Consider the following 23,634-nt stretch of genomic DNA (forward strand, 5'->3'; position numbering starts at 1 on the left):
TGTTTTTGACTCTTGACGGTCTTTGCAACTGGCAGAGACATGATAACTACTCTTTTAGGGGTGATATTTGGGGGGGGGGTGGTTAAAGATGCAGCCTAATGAATTCCTCCCACCCCTGTTTTTTCTTTTTTTGTTCTGAGATGTAAGCAATTATCTGTCTGTCTGAGTGAACAGACAGTATCGGGCTTCTCTCGCCAGCCTTTGTAGCCAGGACTCACATCTCAGGGTCTCCAGGCCATGTGCTGGGAGTACAAATGGAGGAGAATAGAGAGCTTTCTATTAACCTTTAACAATTGCTCTTTAAGTTTTGAGAGGGGTGTGTGGCATATTTCCCCCCAGTGGATATGAGATCATTCAATACCCAGGCTCCTTCACGCTGGGGGAGATAGTTGTATAAGTATTTCACCTAATGTCTTTCCGCTGGGCACATGATTTCTTGGGCATCCATCCAAATTTCTTTTTTTTTTTTTTAAGACCTGTATTGACTATAGATTTTACAAAACAGGTTTGGCCTTTATACATGCATATTTACTACCTCTTGAGTCCTGCATCGGTGGATGTGGAAGCAGATGTACCTCAGAGCTTTCACAGTAAGACCATGGCTTAGGAGCTGATCAACTTTCCTCCAAACAGAAGTGCCCTCCGCACCTCATGGCCATATCCACTGTAGGACTGAAGCATCTTTGTGCAGAATTCCATGGCCGTTTCTTAATGTCATGGACTCCCCTCAGCCTGCTGTCCCTGAAATTTTCTGCTTGAAACTGGGTTTTACTTGCTTGACACCTGTTGCGCTTACTGGAGCCCGATGTTGGACGCCAAACTGTTGCGAACCCCCCACGCTTGGGCACCAAACTGTTGCAGCCCGTACTGCCTGTTCCGGTCCGAGGGTCAGGGTCTAGCGAGAGAGAGAGAGAGAGAGAGAGAGAGAGAGAGAGAGAGAGAGAGAGAGAGAGAGAGAGTGGGGATAAAGGGGAAGAGACGCGAAGAATGGAGACAAGACAGAGATTCTGATCAAGTCTCGTTTATTGAAGGGAATTCTGAGCTATTTATAGGCTTTTGCCACGTGCCTTGTAGGCGCGTGGATACCACGTGCCTTGCAGGTGTTGATATGACGTAAGCCTTACAGGCGTCTATAGCGTGGACAGCACGTGCACCGCAATGCCTTGCAGGCGTGGATAGCACGTGTGCCTTACAGGCATGTATGGCGTAGATAGCACGTGGACAGCACGTGAACTGCAATACCTTGCAGGCGTGGCCACCACGTGCACCTTGCAGCTGGGGGCAGTAAACAGCAACACAAAATATGTGGGATATCAGAGTGTGCTTCAGCTGTTGTAGGCTATTGAAAACCAAATCTTTCGTCAGGGTATATGGTTCCAGATGGCTGCAAAGTTGATCTAGCCGCTTTCTGCTAAAGTCGGCTCCCAACAGACACCAGGTCATCTGCAGCAAGTGGCTTCTAGCTGCAGCCCCTTGGGATTTGTCTAAGATGTTTGAGAATGAGGGGACAAGAGTGTAAACACTGACTGGGTCTGGGCATTTCCCCCAGGGTTAGGCTGGGATTTTAATGAGCTTTCTCTTTAAAAGGAGTTCAGATTTAATGGGAGTGTGATTTCAGCCACAGGAAAATGGCCCGCTTTGATCGACCACCATTATTAAATCTACCACCTCAAACTTTGTTTAAAAAAACAGAACAGCAGAGTGGGACATGCAAGCCATTCTCATCTGTTGGCTAAAACAGGCCTTTTAAGAATTACACTGTTGCTGGGCAGTGGTGGCGCACGCCTTTAATCCCAGCACTTGGGAGGCAGAGGCAGGTGGATTTCTGAGTTCGAGGTCAGCCTGGTCTACAGAGTGAGTTCCAGGACAGCCAGGGCTACACAGAGAAACCCTGTCTCGAAAAATCAAAACAAAACAAACAAAGAATTACACTGTTGAGTCTGCCCAGTCAAAAACTTGCAGAAGCATTAGATCCTGAAGTCTATAGTATATGTCCTTTGAGGAAAAAATCAGAGTCAATTTAACCTTGGGGGCTGGGAGCCATGGTATACACCTGTAATCCCAACATTTGGGTGGTAGAGGCAGAAGGACCCAAGTTTGAGGCCAGCCTGGGCTATATAATGAGATCCTGCCCCAAAAACAAACAACAAAAAGAGCTGGTTAGATGGCTCAGTGGCTGAAGCTCCTGCTGACCCTCCCCTGACAATCTGAGTTCTGTTCCTGAGACCCACATGTGGAAGCAGGGAACAAATTCCTGCGAGTTGAGTTGTCTTCTGATTTTCACCTGTGTGGTGTGTCACAAGGGAGCCCCCATACACACACCACACACATACACACACACACACACACAACTGTAAGAGAAATGAAATAGCAAGAACTACCCTTGAAAACTCCTTTTATCTACCTGCAAGTTAAAAGTCCCGGTGTTTGCATTTGAAGCCGTAACTGCTGGTTCTCAATGGCAGGTTGGCCCTTGCTGTTTTCTGTCAGTACCAGAACAGTAGCTGGTTTGCATTGTCCTGCAGGTGCTCTAACTTAGTGCATATGTTAAATGTAAGAAGCAGTTGATTGTGACATAATCTGTCAGAGTAACTGTCGTATAAGTCATGGTGTGTGTGTGCGTGTGTGCATGCGCTGGTCAGCAGACAACCTCAATTTTGTTCCTCAGGAGCTGGCCACCTTTTTCTTTTGAGTCTCTCAGTGGCGTAGAATTTGCCAAATAAGCTATGCTGGCTGACCAGTGAACTCCAGAGATTTGTCTGTCTTATCCTTCCTAATTCTGGAATTACAGGCTCACATTCTTTACCCATTGGTTAGCCCTTGTCTGGATCACTTAAAGCCTCAGGCCTGCAGTTCTACCACTCACATGGCCTTAATGTGAGGAAGTGTTCTCTTTCTCCTCCAAGAGGCTGGGATAGCCTGGTGCACAGCTAAGCAAATGCTTCTTTAAGGACCCTTGCAAATGAAAAGGGAGCTTTGAGAGCCTGCTGTGTATTCTTAGCACTTGGAGGCAGAGGCTGGATTGTGAGTTTGAAGCCAGCCTGGAATTTTACTAAGACTGTGTCTAAAAAAGAAAAAGCCCTGGAGGCTGGAGAGATGCCTCCATGGTTAAGTGCACATTGACTGCCCTTCCAGAAGACCCAGGTTCAATCTCCAGCACCTACCTGGCAGCTCACACCTGCCTGTCTGTAACTCCACTTCACTTGTAAGGGATCCGATGGTCTCACGCAGACAAACATTCAGGCAAAACACCAATGCACATAAAATAAAAATAAATCATAAAAAAATGTAATTCAAACCTGTTAGCACAGCACTTGGGACGCTGAGGTGAAAAGGTTACTGTGAGTTTTATGTCAGCGTGGGCTATATAATGACTTCTAGTTAAGCCTGAGTTACTGAGTGAGATTCTGTCTTTAAAATTACATCAACTTGCAAGGTATTGAGGCTTTCCTGCAGAAATGGCCATTCTCTTTCCAAACCTAGTCTTCCGCCTTCAAAAGCAGGTCAGGGCATCTTCTCTTTCCATATTTGCTGGGCGTGACAAGAACAAGCTGACTGGATTCAGCTCCCTGGCAGGGAGACACCAGTACCTGGCATTTATGATCAATTCTGTCTTCCAGTGCTCAGAGCAGGTAACAGCCTAGATTAGTGGAGCTGATATTTGCACTTTCATCTCAAAGACAGAAACCAGGCTTCAGCGGTGCTGCTTGCTGGAGGCTGAGCTGGAGCTAGGGTCCAGAGAGCTGTGTCCAGAGAACTCTGGGAATAAGAGCATTTAACTGCAATGTGATGGCGCATTCCATTCTGCAACAAGTGATAGAGAAATTTAAATGAGAGAGAATTGGAGTGAGTATGTGCCCAGCATACAGTCAAGGTCCTGGGTTTAGGCCCCAGCGCTAGAAATAACACATGCAAGCTTTATGGGTATAAAAAAGAGAAACATTCTCAGATTCACCACTTCAGAATAATTGTGCTCCCTGCTTGATGGACCACCTGGATAGGTGAGCCGCCTCAGCTGCTTAGTGACTTCCCCATCTGTCCTTGCTGTCATCCCAGCATCCTTGTACCAGTAAGTGTGTTTCGCAGATTCACAAATGTTTGCATAAGGCATATGAGCTTAAGATGGATTTGGATCAGGGAGTCAGAGGGACAAATGGGCCCATTCCCTGCTTGGATTTGTGCTTTTTCCTCACATTTTTGTCTCTGACCTCCTCAAGGCAACTGGCTGAATGAAGTGCAAGTGCAATTGTGTGTATATCAGATTCTGGCCTTTCTTCCCCAACAGTTTAGGTTTTTTTCTGAACTGTCTCAAATCCACACATCTCCCTCCCTATGAAAGCATACAAATCGAGAAGTGAGAGAAATATGTATCTACATGGAGGCTGAAGTGACCCACAGGGCACACAGATGGAAAGGCAGGCATGCTCACCTCCAACCTGAGTTCCGTTGTCCACAGTGTGGGCCCAGCGTGGTTCCATGCTGGCTTTTCATAGTAGAAAACCTTTTTAATGTGATGCCTCTTGATTTTTAACATCAGTAGTAAATTCTAATAAAGAAAGCCTTCCAGACCTGGCCTTTATGCTATCAGTTTGCTTTAGGTTAAAGTAAGTGGATGCGGGGGGCCAGAGAGGTGGGTCAGCAGTTAAGAACACTGGCTGGTCTTGCAGAGGACCTGGATTCAATTCCTAGCGCCCACATGGCGGGTCACAACTGTTCCAGGGGATCCAACAGCTTCACTCAGACATACATGCAAGCAAAACACCAGTACACCTAAGATAAATAAAATATGTGGATGCTTTTGATTTGCCCCTCTATAAAACAACAAGCATTACCTCTGCAGGTTTGTCATGAGCTTCTGAGAAACTCCTGTGCACTTGGTCCTTTCTCGTGGAGAGCTTCAACACTGTCTGGTGTGGTCATTTGGATTCAAGATAATAGGGTTTTTTTGTTTGTTTGTTTGGTTGGTTGGTTGGTTGGTTGATTTGGTTTTAGGAAATTTGAGTTTTAACTACATGACAGTTAATATCCCCAATAATAGGGGATTTTTTAAAAATATGTTTTTGGGACAAGCCCATAAGGACAAGGACAAAGGAGTCAACAACAAAAGTCCAGAGACAGGAAAATGCATGGCTGCCAACATGTCCGCAGACCCAAGAACACTGGATCCAAACCCCCAGGCTAGGTATAGGGTTCATTGTGCAACCCCAGCACTGGAGAAGCTGGAGCAGAGAGATTCTGAGTTTAAGGCCAACCTCAACTACACAGATGTCTCAAAAACCTTTAAAAAAAAAGACTGTAAACCTAAAGTAGTGGATCAGGTGGATCAGTGGAAAGAACAATGAATCATCAAATCACCGATCAGACCATCAGACTGGTTTGCCTGTAGCCCTTGTGTTGACGGGGGTGGGTCAGTGTCCTCTGCATCCTCCTGCAGCCTGGGACACCAGGCAGGACAAAGTGGAGGTTCTCTGCTGTGAGGAGTGAAGAGAAATTCCCAGCATCAATATAAAAAAAGGCTCCAGTGGCCTTTTCCTGTGTCCTGGACATTGTCTAACTTTCAACTTAATGGCAGAAAGCAGCTGTAGGAACCTCTAAGGGTATCGATCGGATGAAATTAACACAGATACTGTCCCTGGTGAAACCCCACAGGGAACACCACAGCCATCAACCCTCCCCCTCACAGAACTGCCCAGACAGCTTAGAGCCCCATTCTCTCAATCTGAGCAGATAGCTAAGTGTCAGCGTGTGAAAGTCACACTTGAGGAGCTGGACAGTAGCTCTGCAGCTAGGAGCACCTGTTGCTTTTTCAAAGGACCCAGATTCAGTTCCCAGAGCCTGTGTGATGGCTCACAACCATCTATATACATCCAGTTCCATGGGATCCAATGTCTTCTGGGCACCAGGTATGCATGATGCACACATGTTTAAGACACCCACACACATAAGCCAAATTTTATATATATATATATATATATATATATATATATATATAATATATATATATATATATATATAATTATATATATATATAATATATATATATTATATATATATATAATTATATACATATATATAAAATTGTCATATATGACAATTGAGTGTGAAAGAGCAGACAGCAGAAGAAAGCATTTCAGAGAAAACTGGATCAGGAATGAGGTATGGTGCTTTGCACATTTAATATAGACTAAATGATCAATATTTGGGGATACAAGTTTAACTTTTATTTTCTGCCGGGCAGTGGTGGCACACGCCTTTAATCCCAGCACTTGGGAGGCAAAGGCAGGTGGATTTCTGAGTTCAAGGCCAGCCTGGTCTACCTAGTGAGTTCCAGGACAGCCAGGGCTATATAGAGAAACCCTGTCTCGAAAAACAAAAACAAAAACAAAAACAAAAAAAAAAAAAACAGTATAACATTATAATCACAAATAATAAGCAGAAAATAAAAGTTTATTTTATTTTATTTTTATTTATTTATTTATTTATTAATATATTATATATATATAATATAATATAATTAATATATTAATCTCAGTATTCAGGAGGAAGAGGCAAGGTAGGTCTCAGAGTTCAAGACCAGCCTGGTCTACAGAGTGAATATTCCAGAATAGCCAGGGCTACAATGAGACCCTGTCGGGGGAGATTTAAAAATTAAGGGCTGGAGAAGACTTACTTCAGTTGGTTGTTTGCCCTTGGCTTGATCCCCTGCATCATGTAGAACCAACAGGGAGGACTGGTGCCTTTAATCCCAAAACTCAGAGGCAGAGGGAGAGAGATCTCTGTGAGTTCAATGACACCCTGGTCTAAGCAGAGTTCCAAGACAAAAAGGTTATTCAGTCTGTGAACTAGAAATGGAGTGGACACTAGGAAGAGAAAAGATCAGAACTCAGAAGGGAAAGGGCCTTAAAGATTAGAGAGAAATGTTAAACTTTGCAGGTTGTTGTATCACATACGTCAAATTTTTATTACAGTTTTGCTGCAAGTAAGGATCTCCCAGGGGAACAATTCAAAGATTCAGACTTAGTACAGACATTTGGGGGAAAATGTACGATGTATCACATACACCTTCACAGAGGAATCTGCATAACATACAGCTTGGTGCATGTTTGCATACATGAATAGCAACACAGACCAAGGCACAGAACATTTGCAAATTACAAAACCTTGTTGTAGCAACCTGAGATGGTTGATACAGATTGTCAACTTGACATGACCTGGAATCACCTAGGGGACCAACCTGTGGGCTTGTCTAGGACAGAATTTCAAGATTGGTGTTAGAGAGCTCAGTCCTCTATCAAAGCAGCCTCCATCAACATCAAGGTCAGCTGTGCCTGCTTCTGAGTGCCTACTGATTGAGATTGAAGGCTGTTCCCTCAGAGGAAAAAAACAGGTGGGGAAGGACTTGCAACTGCAGCCTCTAATCCAATTCTGTGGTTTTTTTTGGTTTTTCGAGACAGGGTTTCTCTGTGTAGTTCTGGCTGTTCTGGAACTCACTCTGTAGACCAGGCTGTCCTCGAACTCAGAAATCCGCCTGCCTCTGCCTCCCAAGTGCCGGGATTAAAGGCGTGTGCCACCACTGCCTGGCCAGTTCTGTCTTAATTGCACATGGCCATGTGGTCTGGCGAGTGTAGTGGGTTGGTCTGGTACTGCTATCTATTCAAATGCTAAAATACTGACCCCCAAGATCTGGTTACCACCCCCTGATGAGCAGATCCTTATGTACACCAAGTGATGATATATAAACCTTATTCCCCAATTTAAAACTATTGATTACTTAAAACTGGCAACAGCCAGCCAATTACTATGGGGTATAGAAAGAGGTGGAATTTGAGTCACTGGGCTGGAAGTCCCAGGTATGACCAAGAGGAGAAGAAGATGGGAGCACAGGAAGTCTCCAGGAGCCATGATGGACTACGCATGTGCCAGAGTGAAATGCCTCCCCAGGACACCAGACTGCTGGAGCAGAAGTAACCCAGAGGGTTTCAAACAGCAAGTGTTTGGTGGGCACAGTTGAGTCAATAGCCAGACTGGCATTTAGAGATTTAGATTGGGAGCAATCCCCTAGTAATGGTGCAGGTCCTAATAAATAAATATCATAGTTTGAGTCTCATTTATTTAAAGTTAGATCGGGATAAGTTTAACAGATAATTTTATACACTTGGCACCCAATGTGGGGCATATCACTCTGTCATAGGCTGTTGGTTGCAGGGTTTTTAGACTGGGGAAGCTTAGGGGAGAAGGCAGCTGTGGAAAAACCATCATCCCTTCAGGGTGAAGACTTTCTGCTGTGGCAGTTTGAGTCACCAAAGCTCTTGTAAGCAGTGCCTTAGCCAGCATACCTGATGAACTCACGGATTCCCAGCGCTGAGTTTTGGTGGAATTATACTTTGGTTTGTTCTTGTAAACGGTTGGCTAACGGAGGTGGGAAGCTCCATCCTGACTGTGGGCAGCACCATCCCCTGGGCTGGGCTCCGGGCCTGGCTAATGAGGAGAAAGTAAGTTGAACCTAGCATTTGTCTCTGCCTCTTACAGTGGATGAGTCTCTCCTATCAGCAGTCCTTCAAGCCCTGATGGACTATACCCTCTAACTGTGAGCCGGAATCATTTCTCTTTAAGTTGATCACATCAGGTATTCTGCCACAGCGATGGGGAAAGTAACCAATGTAAGTCCCTCCCAGGCAGAACACCCTGCTCAAGCCAGGCAAACACTCTTCTGACCCCTGGCTTGGTAGAGACATTATATAGGATGAGAACATGATTAGCCATTATTAGATGAGGTTGGAAAGAATTTTCTTAAAATATTTGTTTACTTAATACAGAATCCTCTGTCTTCATGCGCACCAAAAGAGGGCGTAAGATCCCATTATAGATGACTGTGAGCCACCATGTGGTTGCTGGGAATTGAACTCAGGACCTCTAAAAGAACAGCCAATGCTCTCAACCACTGAGCCATCTCTTTAGACGCTGGAAATGGTGCTTCATTAAAGGCCATGTTACACTGTCCAGTCTTCTGATCTGAAATCCAGCTGTCCTGCCTGTTGGTTTTGCCTTTGATCGTCACATCTGTGTGTTGGGCTTCAGGACTATAGGAAAACCCCGCTGCCTGACTTCTGGGAGCACCAGCCCACATCCTTGTCAATTGCTGCTCAGTTTGTGCTGGTGGAAACAAACCTGAATTGCTTCAGACAATCCTGGAAGGAATATTTCTAGTTTCTATTGAGCCTCCACTAACCAAGCCCAGAACTGTTACAACTTAAGAAACTGGAGATTGACAAGGGAGCCCTTTACACACACACACACACATACACACACACACACACACATTTTTGTGGCAGGGTTTCTCTGTTTAGCTCTGGCTGTCCTGGAACTCACTCTCTATACCAGGATGGCCTTCAATTTAGAGATGCCCCCTGCCCCCTGCCCCCTGCCCCCTGCCCCCCAAATGCTGGTACTAAAGGAGTGTGCTACCAACTCTCAGCCCATATTTTAAGATACAGTTTTTAAAAGATACATTACGCCAGGCAGTGGTGGCTCACGCCTTTAATCCCAGCACTTGGGAGGCAGAGGCAGGCGGATTTCCGAGGCCAACCTGGTCTATACTGAGTTCCAGGACAGCCAGAGCTACACAGAGAAACCCTGTCTTGAAAAACAAAAAACAAACAAACAAACAAAAAAAAACAAAGAAAAGAAAAACAACAAAAACATTACATTCATTACCTGTGTATCTTAATTAATTATCGTGTGAGTATATATATGACAGAGAACAACTTGTGGGTGATTCTCTTTTTCTATCATGTGGGTCCCAGGGATTGAACTCAGGCTCTCCTACATGCTTAGCCATTTCACAGGCCTTACTTGTGTAACTTTTAATAAAAATTATATACACACAAGAAAATAACTGGAAGCAAAATGCCATTTTAACAGCAATTGGCCAGGCGTAAGCCTGTAATTCAAGTACTTGGGAAGTGCAGGGAGTAGAATCAGAAGTTCAACCTCATCAATACACATAGTTCAAAGCCAGCTTGGGTGTTGTGAACCTTAACTCAAGCAACAAATGCATGTGTATGGGTGTTCAAATGTATACGCAGAAATGAACTTAATTCTAGGTGGTGGAAATACGGGTGACTATTTTTTTCACTGTGTCGTTTTCAGTGTTTTAAAATATCTAGGGTTGGTGAGATAGCTCAGTAGGTAAACACACTTGCCTCGAAGCCTGACAACCTAAGCTGCCCCCACGTGGTGGAAAGAAAGAACATACTCAGGCAAGTTGTCCTCTGACCTCCACAGCATGTCCCGCCCGCCCCTCCCCAACTCCCAAACAAATAGATAAAATAAACGTAAAAATTTGTATGGGTACATTAACAGATACTTAAAAATAAAGTCTGGTTAAAAAACAAAAGCAAAAAAGAAAAATAAATCAAAAGTATGGTGAAAAAACCAGCCAGCTGTATATCTCGATACGTTACTGTGTTAATATTTGTTTACCAACCCATTCACAATAAGAACACCACCATTTTCCATGGAGATAAACATCCACAGAAAGCGACAGCAAAAGATCAGAAAGGATGTACAGTCAGCCAATGATGCTGGTTACTAGGAAACTAGAGCAAGTCAAAGGTCCAAGAATATTATTTTGAAGAGTACAAAGAATATATTTTGTCTGAAAAGTTTTAATATTGTTTGTGTACTAAAATTTTAAACACGTAATTTTTCAGATAGAACTGTGCAGACCTAGGGTCACAGTTCAGCTCTTAGAGCTCGGTGAAAGTTACTGCCAGAACCTGACATCTAATTCAACTTATGTGAGTGAAGGAGTGGCTTAACCTGACACCTTAACCATCTGACTCAGAACGAAAATTAAATCATTTTTTTTTTTTGCTGGAACAAGCTTGCATCTAAATAATTTTATTTCAATAAGTGGTATTATAATAATATTATTTATGACAATTTCTATCAGCAGGAGGTAAAAGAAATAGATACAACTCCAAGATGCTAAAGAAAATATATGTGTCAATCCAATAAGTAGCTTCTTAGAAAAGCACTCCAACAGCTGGGTAGCGTGGCCGAGCGGTCTAAGGCGCTGGATTAAGGCTCCAGTCTCTTCGGGGGCGTGGGTTCGAATCCCACCGCTGCCAAAGCAAGACTTTTTTTTTCCTTTTGTCTCTGCCTCCTTCGCTTTGCGTTTCTCTGCGGCCACAGCGGCGACCCCTGCCGTCGATGTGTGCTCTCTGCACCACGAGTAGCTCGCCGAAGGGGCGGTCCCTCATGCGCCGGGGCGGGGCATTGTGGGTAAGAGGAAGCGCGAGGGCCGGCCCCGCTCCCCCCACGTGTCCGCCGGAGTTTCTCCAGCAGCAACATGGCCGCTGCCTGATAGAAGACCCGGCCGCCGCCGTCTCTGCAACCCGCGGGTCCCTGGGCCGTTCCGCCGTCCGCGCCCGGCCCCGGCGGAGAGGTGAGCCCCGACTCGGCAGCCTCGGGATTCGGGCTGCAGCCGTCGCTCTCGCTCGGGGCTCCGGGCCGCGCTGCTGACTAGGCCAGAGAGGCCCGCGCCGCTGCGTGCTGAGGGGCCGCGGCCTCCCGGGACCGGGGCAGGGCGCAAGGTGGCCGCCCGGCTTTCCAGGTCGCCCCGGGCCTGGGTCGCTCCGCACGGCTGGACGATAGGGAGGTGACGGCGGTGGGGCCCGCGCTGACTCAGGCCTCGGCCGCGCTGCCCCGCCCGGGCCTGGCTCCCGAACCGCACCTGCGAGGGCACTGGTGCCCGGTGGCGTGGAGGCTTTCGAAGGAGTGGGAAGGGCGCCTGAGCACCGGCGACTTGGAGAAAGCCATTGGACGCCGGGGCCGCCTGCATGGGCTGGGGTCGTTACCCTGCCTGAACCGGGTCAACTCTGCCTAGTCCTAGCGGGCCCCGGACGCCTCATTCATTGATCTGTGTTTAAGCAGAGTGGCGACTGCTGCGCGGACCCGGGGACCCTCCAGTAACGGGAGATAGAGGTGCACATGCCAGGTCATCCTGCAATTCTGCTTTTAGAATTCCTCGGATTGGGAGTGAAAAGATAAGATCTTACCTTTCTCTGTGAGATGGGGATAACATGATTCCCGTGCTACAGTGTTTTATTGAGTGTAAAATGGGTGACACTCCTGCTTTTTTCATTTGTGGCTGTCTTGTTCGGTTTTACATTGGAAGAAAACATGTTGCCACGTAGCAACAGCCCTTCTTATAGGTTCTACTTATTCCTTTGAAGCCGGTATAAGGATGAAAATAGGAAAGGACGGTGTTATGCAATTCATGTCGTTAATCACCTGCTATATTGTAGAAGTGGGATTTGAACCTGTAAGGTTTTGCTCGGGAGTCCAACCTCTTAACCACTATACCATACTACCTTTTACCAAAGATATGTGCAGCATATTGGTTAAGAATAAAATCAAGGCTCTTTGACATCAGCTAGATTTGGATTTCTTGAATACCTGTTTTCCTGGGGAGGGGGGAGGGAGTAACCTTGGGTAAATCAGTTTTAAGTTGGGGACTATAAAATTTTGATTTGCACAGCTAATGAGAAGATTAAATATGGTACTATATTGGTGCCCGGAATCATTAGCGTTTGGAAGAAAGAACTGTGATTTTTTTTTTTTTTTTTAAATTTAAAAGTAATGATGCCATAACAACAACAAGAGTATAATTATTATCTCCACTTAATGGCCCAGGAATCTGAGGCATAGAGAAGCCTTCGTGGAGTTTAAAGTCTAGTGTAGAGGACAGCTAACACCTGACCAGCAAGCAGATCAGGAAGTTCCAGGTTTGGACCATTCAGGAAATATAAGGAATTATGCTTGTAGTGGAAGGGGTTGGAAGCGGCTGTTCAGGTTGGGTTGTTAGGGAACCTGTCTAATCCTGAAGGGAGTGACAGTGGTTACTTATAAGGAAAATGACCTGGGATTGCTGTGCAGAGGTCCTCAAGGATGCTTGGGGCTTGGCCTGTCAGAAGCTCAGTAATTGATGACTAGGCCATGGGGAGATGCTTATGTGGAGAAAGAGACAAGATCATATAAGGGCTTAGGGGCCCATGGAAAGATTTTTTTTAATGGGACAGTTGAAGGGTTGGGAGGAAGATAGCAGTGCTGTAGTAGCATTGCTGCTGCCAGTCACAAAGACTGGCAGCCTCTTGAGAACTGGAGATAAGAGGAGTGGAGCCAGGAAGCCTTTTGTTTGTTTTGTGTCTGTAACTTTTTTTTTTTTTTCCCAAGATGAGGCTTTGCTATATAATAGCCCAGGATGGCCTCAAACTTGTTATCTTCCTCCCTCAGCCTCCCAACTGCTGGTATTATAGGCACTGGGCACTATAGCTTGCTCTGGAAGCTTGAGTTGTTGCTATAAAGATTGCAGGTCAATATTTATTAGTATTATAAAATTGGGTTGGGGTTGTGTGTCTTGCTACCAGCATTTTTATTTTGCAAGGGCAAGGGTGGAAACCATCACTGTGTGGCATGTAAAAGTCATGCTACACAAAGTACAGTATTAGCTATGTCATTTTCATGTATCTTCTGCATCATTGATGGAAAAATATTATTGTTGGTCATAAGGCAAACCTTTAAAAGCCACTCAATTGGATACTGTTGACTGGGAGGCTAAAGGGAGGGATAACCTTTGCAGGGTAACCCGTTCAGTTGCAGTATTCAGAAGGAGGAACCTGTCATCCAGCTGAGAGGGCATCTCATTCTGCCTGATGGCAGGGCTGGACAGAATTTCAGCCCTGAAAGAATAATTGGGACCTAAGACTCTCATCCTTGATTCCCCTTGAAATCCTGTCTCGATTGGCCACCAAATGCAGCTGCCTGCAGAGCTGGTACCTATTTGACACATATCTGTGACACTTGGTAGCCAGTGCAGATGCACAGTGGCAACCACGTAGGACTGTGCTCAGACAGTTGAGACCTTCCCGTCATGTCCTGATCTGCTGTCTCCTTCCCCATTGCAGACCTTCCCTTGCTCCAAATCTCTCTGGAGCTCACAGCAGCCTTTCAGTTCACTTTTTCAGGTGCCAAGTAGACCTGTGCTGTATCTGCTGAGTTCTAGGGACCAGGGGTACAGCAAGGCAAACGTAGATGGTCTTAGTTTGTAGCTTACAGCTTAATGGTAGGAAGGACAGATAGCTACAGCAGAAATTATCCCATGGTGATAATGTGCTAAGGAGGCCGGAGAAGGGAAAGCAGTTGGGGGCAGTTTTCAGTTTTGAGAAGTAGGGACAGATCCACTTTAGAAATGAGATGACATTTGAACAAACCCTTGGAGATGGCACAGGAAGGAACCTGAAGTTAGGGTAGAACAGTTAGTATGGCTCTCGGATGGATTGGGAAGAGACAGGAAGATCAGAGGTGTTGGTGGGTGGGGCCTAAGGCAAAGGGTTGGGGTCTGTTGAGGTTCACTGGAAGGGTCAAGGTTCTCTCTGAAGAAGTTGGGGGACCCTGGGAGGCATCACTCAAGAGTGCTGCTACCCGGAGAGTTGAACAGTGATTGTGGGGCAGGAAGGAGCCAGGAAATGAGCCAAGAGGCTGAGCTGACTAGATTGAGGTGTGGCTCAGGTGGCCAACTTCTGGCCTCCTTTGAAGGCAGACCTGACAGGATGAGCTGGTGTGAAGTGAGAGGAAGGGAGATACCAAGGATGGGGCAGGTGTTTCTGCCTGAGCATTTCAAGTGTGGGCTGTGTTTGCAGCTAATGAGTTTACATGGAGCCTTAGCTGGTATTGAACCCTGTACTTAAGGAATTGCTTATGTTTAGGTCTTTGTGATTTGTTTGTTTAAATTTATTTGTTTTGAAACAGTTTCACTGTGGGTCCCAGCCTGTAGACCAGGCTGGCCTTGAACTCATGGAGATCCTCCTGCTTCTGCCTCCCAAGTGCTGGGATTAGGCTTACCACCATGCCTAACTAGGTTTTTGGTTTGTTCGTTTTTTTGTTTTTTTGAGAAGGGGAATCTTATAGCCCAGACTTGCTACCAGTTTCCCCATGTAGCCAAGGCTGACCTTGAACTAATGATTCTCCTGTCTTTCCCTCCCAAGTGCTGGGGTCATAATCACTGGCACACCTAGTATCCTTTTAAGTCCTAAATCATTCAGATATGAGGTGGATAAAATTGGGGTGATCTTACCCAGGAGCAGAGGGGTGGGAACTGCTGAAGTCTTTGGATGCTCAGTTCTTTTCTCAGCCAGTAGCACCTCTGCCCTAGGGTGCAGGAGAGCTGGGAGCCTGCAGGCATCCCTTTCCATCTCCTTGGCTCAAACTTCCCTTTCTCTGTGTGGGTTTCTTTTCTTTCCATCCTTTAAGCCCACTCACATGTCCCTCCTTAACTGGAGGGTCCCACTCTTCACTGAACTTCCCCATTTATAACTGTCACCCAAGTCCAAGGCCTGGATTTGAAGTCTTGATGTGGTGTCACGTTGAGTGAGCTCCTGTAACCTGTCTCTTTTTGTAAGGTCTAGACAGCCATATCACTCGGCCTTATTGCCTCATCAGCCCAAGAGAAAATATTCAGAGGGTCATTTTGACCACAAAGTACAGAAAATCAGCTCACTGGGGTGAGAGCCTGACAGCTAGCTGTCTGAAGAGTCTGAGCCATGTGACATCTGGCTTTCATATTAGCACAGGACTCCCAACACTCCAGTGTTTCAACTATGGGTGTGGAGTGCCAGCTTCTTCAGGCCTGGCTGGGAGTTCTTTTTGAGTGGGCAAGAAACCTGTAAAACTAGTCATTATTTTTTTTTCCTAGAGGTACAGTCGATGTGAATTGGCCTTTGGGTCTCTCTGCTTGCACCCTTTGTGGGCTTGTTCTTCCTCCTCACTGTTGCCTCCACCACAGACACATAAAGGAGATCATGTTTTGCTTTTGGGCTTTTCCTCCCTGCACAGCACCTGTGAAGAAAGACACATCAGAAAGGCTGAACTGCCTACTGATTGCCCAGGTCTCTTGCTGTCTTTGCAGATCGAGTTGAGGACTGTGTGGTGGACTCTCCCTAGTATGGCCAATGAAGAAGATGACCCAGTCATACAGGAGGTAACTGCTGCTGTCAACTCTCCATTGGACCACAGGCCATGGGACCAATCCCTTCTGTATTTCCATAGACCAGTCTAGGACCTGTGATCTAGGGACCCGAGACCTTACTCTCACCACTCTTGTTCCTTCAGGGCTGTGACTCAGCAGCCCCTGATTTTGAGACCTCATCTGATGTGCCTAGACTTCAGCTTGCTTGCTGTCTGTCCCACTCTCTACAAAGCCAGCTGCAGAGCTGGACACTGAATAGATGCCGGTGACTGAAAGAGATTGGTAGCTCCCACACCTGGGCTTCTCAGGTTGTGTCATTCAGCAGTTCTTTACTCCATTCAGTGTGTACCAGGGACAGCAACATAATAGCAACCAGGCTGTGTCCTTGTCTCTAGGTAGCCTCTGGCATGAGACACATAAGGAAGGAGCCTCAGAACACAAACTTTGGGCAGGCAGGTCCAGATTCCTCATAGAAAGACAAAGTTGTTTGTTGTCATTCTTAGCCCTCAGAGTCCTTCCAGCCCAGGCCCTGTGTTTTCCCTGGTCTCCTTAGGTGTATCTGGAAGGGCAGGAACCCAAGCTGAGTCTGAAGGGCAGGGGTCAGGAGTCCATCCCGAGACAGGCAGTGTTTCCTTCATGTTGGATACAACTTACTAACTTTTTAGATTGAATTGTTTAAATGCACTTAAGCTGTAGCTACACTTAAGAAACCAAGTAACCACAGGGAGTTCGAGACAGCACAGAGGGAGCTCCCTCTGCAGCTAGGCAGCTCTGGCCATCTGCTTCTCACTGAGTTCCTATGGATGAGTGAGCTGTCAGAGACAGCTCTGAAGGACATTCCAGGTAGAGGAAAGCATGTGTGCAAAGGTTATGGGCAGGAGTGAACACAGTCTGTGTACAGAGCCTGGGAGCCAGGAGTATGAGGTGAAAAAGAAAAAAGGAGACAGGTCTTACAGGGCCTTATAGACCTTCTTAACACAGGGTGGCACGCCGATACAGAGCATCAAGTGGAGAAAGCACAGAGAAGAAACTCATGTAGGTAGAACCCCACCCCATCTCCCAAAAAGCACTTGCCCTGGCTTTAGGAGGCATTCCAGTCTTGGAGATTAGGCCTGTTCACTTTTTCTGGGTTAGAATAACCTTGGGTAGAGGCCTAGCAAGCTCTTATTTGGGTTCTCTGGTAGTTGTTGAGAGGGAATCCTGGATGTTCCTGGGTTGGAGGTCTGGCCTGGTTCCTCTGTTCTTAGTATAAGTCAAGCTTTTTCCTCTGTGAGCCACTAATTCTAACTGGGTGTCTGAGCCTGGTTTAAATGTTGCCTTCCCTTGTTCACAGATTGATGTGTACTTGGCCAAAAGTCTGGCAGAGAAGCTGTATCTCTTTCAGGTAAGGATGGGACTTTATGCAGGTAAATGGGAAAAGCCAATGTTGAGGGAGTTGGGGAGCTGGGCAGGAGGCATGGCAGAGTTCACATGCTCAGATGGGCAAGCAGGACAACATGTCGGATGGAGATTGAGCAGCTGGGGTACTGGACCAGACCAGCTAGTTCCAGCTCCATCAAGACTCAGTTTCCAGTCCCTGAGCAAGTTCCTCATCTGTGTGCCTCAATTTTTGATAGTCATACTGTCTATCTTATAGAGATTCCGTGAGGGTCAAATGCACCCACATAGAAACGCTTAGGCCACCACCTGGGGAAGAGTTAGTGCTGACAGAGACCACTGCTGCTGGGTATGCTTCCAGAATATCCTTGTGGCCATGTGCAAGCCTTGGACCTGTCCCTTAACTGTGCCAAGTTTTTAGCCCTGCATGGCCCCTCCCTGTTGTGGCTGGCATGTATTGAGCACCTCCTGCTTCAGCACTGCTCTCCTGTGACCTCAGCTCCACAGTAACACTGTGATGGTGGGGACCATGCTTTTACAGCAGCTTTACTGGAAGACAGTTCGTTCACCATACTTTGCCACACTTAAGTAAGCAAACCATGCTAGAGAATTGAACCTATTTGGGGGCTGTACAGCCAGTACCACACTGTTTTAGTACATTTTTGTCCCTCTGAAAGAAATCCCGTGTACTTATCAATCCTCAGTTCTAACTCCATTCTTACCTTGAGCCCGAGGCAACATTGTTTGTGTTTGTATGGATTTGCCTGTTTGTGAACTCATGTTGAAATGCAGGCTCTAGTACCAGCCTCTTTTCTGTAGAGCCCATCTATGTTGGGGCCTGGATCAGTGTTTTATTTTTATAGCTAAAGGGTATCTCTATGGGGCTGGGGAGGTGGCTCAGTCAGTAAAGTGTGTGCTGTGCAAGTATACAAAGAGCTGATTTTGGTCCCCAGAACTCACCTCAAATGCTGAGTGTAGTAGTGTGTGGTTGTAGTCCCAATACTGGGGTAGCAGAGACATGTAGACGCCTGGGGCTTACTGGCCAGCCAGCCTAACCTACTTAGTGAGCTCCAGACCAATAAGAGACCCTGTTTCAAAAAGCCAAGTGGATAGCTCCTGAGGAATACCTGATGTGGTCCTCTGGCCTCCAGATACATACATAGTAGCCAAACATACAAGAGTATCCATTGTGGATGAGGTATTATTGTTCATCCATCAGTTGATGGGCATTTGGGTTGTCTACACTTTGGCTACTGTCTTGAATAATGCTCTCTGGACATCTATCTGTGCATGTGTTTTTATATGAGCTTGTGTTTTCACTTCTTGGATGCACATCTATGAATAGAATGGCTGGGTCATAGCGTGTAACTGGAGGACATATAGAAGGTTTGTACCATTTTACAAGTTTTACAAAGAGGGCCTTGGACAAGGGGCAGGGGCAGCAGCAGCACCTGTGCAGGGGAGAGGCTGTTCATTCCTCAGGCTTACCTGCATGTTTGACTGAGTGCAGAGCCTCTGTGACAGTGGCTCCCTGTGCGTCCACTGTGCTGGGCTCTGCTGGAGCCACTCTATATGCTTTGTTCACACTCAGTGGCAGCCTTGGGAGGGGAGAACACGGAGCAAGTGGCAGAGTCAGTACTGTAGCCCAGACCTTTAGCTCACCACTGGCCTTAGCGCAGAGATGAATGAATTTAGAGCTCTGAGCCTCAGCACAAGCACACTCATGACCTTGTGAGCTATTGTGGGAGGGCATATCTCACCCAGTGCTGACTCTCCTAAGGGGTCTGCCTAAGCACTTGTGCCCCGGGCTGTGCCCCTCACCAAAGCTTATCCTTACTTCAGCTGAAAGCTGAAGGAGTAGCCCTGGTGTTGCTACTGACGAGTTTTTTGGAAGTGACTGCTTACTTCCTATGCTAAATGTAGCTGACCCGAAGTCATCCCAGAAGTTGAGCTTCAGCTCAAGCTGCTGTACATCCTCAGGTGCACTGCAGAGGCTGTTGGGTATTAGGCACTGATGGCTTGGACTAAGGATTGGGGGGACCAATTAGGGGAACTGCATCAGCAGTTTCCATGGGAGAGGAGAAAGAGAAAGTATTTTTGCGAGGCCTCTGTGGAAAGGTGCTGTTTGTTCAGGAGGCAAGTCTAGGCTTTCAGAGGAGACCTCAAAGGCAAGCCATTTACATAATACCATACAGGGGAGGGAGCCACCTTCCTGACCCCTCTCTAGTGGACGGATGTGGAAAGTACAGAGAGATTGTTAAGGAGAGAGAATGGGGTCACAGATTCCTGTGTCCAGTGTCCAGATCAGCCTCTAGTAGTCTTAGGCCAGTCCTGTTTTCCTTTTTGACCTCCTCTTGTCTCATGTCTCACCCTGGTGGTCTTCAGAGTGGCAGTATGTCCTTGGGCCCCTACTAATCTCAATTCTCACTGCCCTGCTTTTGAGCTTCAGAGTACCAGGGTGCTCAGCCATGCCCCTTGAAAGACAAAGACATCCTAAAGTGGTTCAACAGCAGGAGGCTCAGAAGACCCATTATGCTATAGGGTAGAGCAGATTGGGGTCCTGGGTACTTTGGTCTCTGTTGGGTGTTGTAGGTGTGGGAATAGTGTGAATAGGGTTGGCTATTTGTTAGTTCTTCATTGGAACCATTGATGCCCTGCTCCAGTTTGTTTTGGGCAGGGTGGACTGATAGGGACCTTTTTCTCTCTAGTATCCTGTGCGTCCTGCATCGATGACCTATGATGACATTCCACATCTCTCAGCCAGGATCAAGCCCAAACAGCAGAAGGTGGGCTAACCTCCAAGGTGGAAGTGGGGTACTGAGGGTAAATGGGGGTTGAAGGAAGCAAGAAGACAGATATTTTGGAAATTGGAAGCCCAGAGAAGGAGCAGTGGATGGATTAGAGGAACAGCAGTGTACAGGTCTTGAAAGCAGAGGAAAGAAGCATTTCCACAAAGGAAAGGCAGCCCCCAACAGAATCGGGCTCAGGTCAGGGCTGGTTGGAAGGCAGGCTGGGGGAAGCCTGGGTTATCAGGTGTGGGTGTTTGAAGTAGACTGAATAGACAAAGATCCAGTATCCATACTGGATGGATTGAGGGCATAAGAGAAGCTGAGGCAAATTTCAGATTTTCTCCTCTGTAGGAGTTGTAATTCTCAATTTCTAGTCACAGTGGAAGTGGAGGGACTGTTCCAGCATTGCTGATGTTGGAGATCTTAGGTTAAAATTTTCTTTCTAATTTTGGTGTTGTGGAAGAGTATGGGACAAATAAGAATTTGTATCCCTAAAAGACACTGTGACATTTTTTTAAAAGATTTATTTTTTATGTATGTGAGTACACTGTAGCTTTCTTTAGAGACACCAGAAGAGGGCATCTATTGGATCGCATTACAGATGGCTGTGAGCCGCCATGTGGTTGCTTGGAATTGAACTCAGGACCTTTGGAAGAGCAGTCAGTGCCCTTAACCACTGAGCCATCTCTCTGGCCCAACACTATGACATTATTGTTAGAAATTTCATTGGTGACTTTTTGTGTGGACTGAAACCCTGGGGCCCATTGGGAAGGACACTGGTCACTCTTGCTTCTGGGTAGGACCTGTGCCATGGCACTTTCCAAGTTGGGTGGTACTTTGTACCTTCAGGTAGAGCTTGAGATGGCCATTGACACCCTGAATCCCAACTACTGCCGCAGCAAAGGAGAGCAGATTGCATTGAACGTGGATGGTGCCTGTGCGGATGAGACGAGCACATACTCCTCGTGAGTTCCTCTCCCCGGGGTTCTACTGAAGGTAAAGGTTAAAGAGGAGTCTCCAGTGGCCTCAGAGGCACTGGGCTCTTTCTGCTCTTTACCTGGGATCCAAATGCCAGGTTTCTGCCTTCCCTCTTAAGTTGGCTTACCTAGCAGGTGCTTCTGGACTGCAAGGGAAACTGGCTTCTGGAGCCCCTGTCCATCATTCATCCCATGATCCCACGGAGCTCTGGGTTTTCTCATCCATTGGCCCTAGCTAGTATACATTGGAGTGACATGGCTCTGGGTATAGAGGAAACATTCAAAAGTTGTATCATCACAAGTGCTCATCTTTAATCCCAGCACTTGGGAGGCAGAGGCAGGTGGGTGGAAGGGGTTGACCAACTTCTCTAGAGCATCCTGGCCCTTGACACTAGTTCTCTTTGTGTTCCCAGAAAGCTGATGGACAAGCAGACCTTCTGCTCCTCCCAGACCACCAGCAACACGGCTCGTTACGCAGCTGCACTCTACAGGCAAGGTACCTAGGGCTGGCTATAACCTGGGGAGAGCACAGGGAGGGCTGGGCCTGAGAACCTCATCTAGTCTTATGTATGCTGTTGGCTGCTACAGAACACTGAACCATGTAGGATCAGGGCAGTGTGGGAATGAGAAAATATGAGGTCAAAGCACTATGAAGAGTACTTTGCTGGGCACTTCTAACTTCGTAGAGTTGAAGCTTCAAGTCAGTTTGCTCCTGGGAACACATATGCAATATTGGAGACAGGTGGCAGAATTTTATCCTTTTAAGTACATGCTACCTAGAAGCAAGCAATCCTATTCATACATGGGCAGCATGTACTGAGGACAAATGAAAATATGTCTCTATAAAACCTTGGACATAGATGTTCATAGGACTTTTTATTCATGAGAGCCAAAGAATGGAAACAACCCAAAACCCATCACATGATGCCTGCAAAAAGAAAATGTGCCATATCCACAGGATATCTATAAGGATAACAGCCTTACCTGGTCATGTGAAAGAGTAAACCCCCGATAGATGGATGCGTCCAAATGGGAGATAAGAAACCACGCTCAAAACACTGCATATAGCCAGCCATGGTGGTACACGCTTTTAATCTCAGCACACCCTTAATCCCAGTGCTGGGGAGGCAGATGCAGGAGGATCTCTGAGTTCTAGACCATCCTGGTCTACATAGTTCCAGGACAGTCAGGGATATGTAGAGAGACCTTGTCTCAACAGAAAACAACAGCACCAACAAAAAAGAGCATGCTACATGCATTAATTTTCTTTCCTATTCCTGTGATAAAACACCTTGACAAAAGCAGCTGAGGGAAGAAAGGTTCACAGTTGCAGTTTATAGCTCATCATGGGAGGTCAAACAAGCAGGAAGTGATTACTTGATGTCCACCATCAAGATGAGAGCAGTGAATGGATGTTAGTGTGCATGCTAGTGCTCAGCTAGTTCTCCACACACACGAGTGTGCTGTCTCGGTGATCACCATGACGCACCACAGTCCAGCTGCTCTCTCACGGAGACTCCCTTTCCAGGTGCTGTCAGGTTGACAGAACTAACCATCCTACCATATCCCCAAGGGCAGAGGAAGGGTGATCATGGAGAGTGATAGGTTCTTTTGGGGGTGCTGAAGATGTGCCAAAATTGACAGTGGCATAGTTGCCACAATTTTGAGACTATATTAATGTATATAAAGCTATGTGCTTCAGATGGGGGTGTCTAGTGTGTCAGAGCACACTCAGCACATCTGTTGGATGCTCAAGGTACTTACTTCATTCAGCACTTGGACTTTGCAAAGCAATACATGACATACATGGCTCTGGGTATAGAGGAAACACTCAAAGGTTGTGTCACAAGTGCTCACTTTTAATCCCAGCACTCAAAGCGGAGGTAGGTGGATCTCTGAGTTTGAGGCCAGTCTGGTCTACATGTTAAGTTCCAGAACTTCTAAGGCCTGTATGGAGATTCTGTCTCAAAAGAGTCCTGTTGTCCCATAGCTACCATCTTGTTCTAAACCACAGCTCAATGCTGTACCACTACCCACCCCCCATTTTTTTTTTTTTTTTGAGACAGGGGTTTCTCTGTAATCCTAGCTGTCCTGGAATTCACTCTGTAGACTAGAGTGGCCTCAGACTCAGAGATCCATTTGTCTCTGCATCCGAAATTTATATGTATGACTGTTTTGTCTGCATGTATATATGTGCATTGTGTGTATGCTTGGTGCCTGAGCAGGCCAGAGGAGGGCATTGCATTCCCTGGAATTGGAGTCAGGAGTGCTTGTGAGCTGCCATGTCAGTACTGAGAATCAGACAAGGGTTCTTTTCAAGAGCAGTAAGTGCTCTTAACCGCTGATCCATCTCTCCAGCCCTGGAAGCTATGATTCTGGCAGAGACATGATAGTTAGATGCTGTCTCTAATGGACTCTGGTAGGGTCTGGCAACAGCAGTGTGGCAGAGACCCAGAGGGAA

At 46.5% G+C, this 23,634-nt stretch overlaps 1 protein-coding gene and 1 non-coding gene across 3 annotated transcripts in view; both read left to right on the forward strand.

Annotated features, from left to right (window-relative positions):
• Nucleotides 1-11,050: 11,050 nt before the first annotated feature.
• On the forward strand, nt 11,051-11,132 carry Trnal-aag (transfer RNA leucine (anticodon AAG)). Its single transcript has one exon. It is a non-coding gene; the product is annotated as a tRNA-Leu (tRNA).
• A 171-nt stretch (nt 11,133-11,303) lies between these two features.
• The window catches only part of Polr3e (RNA polymerase III subunit E), a 28,069-nt gene continuing 15,738 nt past the window's right edge, over nt 11,304-23,634 (forward strand). For both annotated transcript variants that reach the window (XM_034496547.2, XM_076942012.1), the window contains exons 1-6: nt 11,304-11,449; nt 15,971-16,042; nt 17,364-17,414; nt 20,116-20,193; nt 21,046-21,161; nt 21,587-21,669. In XM_034496547.2, the coding sequence (XP_034352438.1) occupies nt 16,007-16,042; nt 17,364-17,414; nt 20,116-20,193; nt 21,046-21,161; nt 21,587-21,669 (364 nt within the window). In that variant the 5' untranslated portion in view covers nt 11,304-11,449; nt 15,971-16,006. The remainder of the gene's footprint in view (nt 11,450-15,970; nt 16,043-17,363; nt 17,415-20,115; nt 20,194-21,045; nt 21,162-21,586; nt 21,670-23,634) is intronic.

Source organism: Arvicanthis niloticus, chromosome 1 (assembly GCF_011762505.2).
Source record: "Arvicanthis niloticus isolate mArvNil1 chromosome 1, mArvNil1.pat.X, whole genome shotgun sequence".
Lineage (NCBI taxonomy): Eukaryota > Metazoa > Chordata > Mammalia > Rodentia > Muridae > Arvicanthis > Arvicanthis niloticus.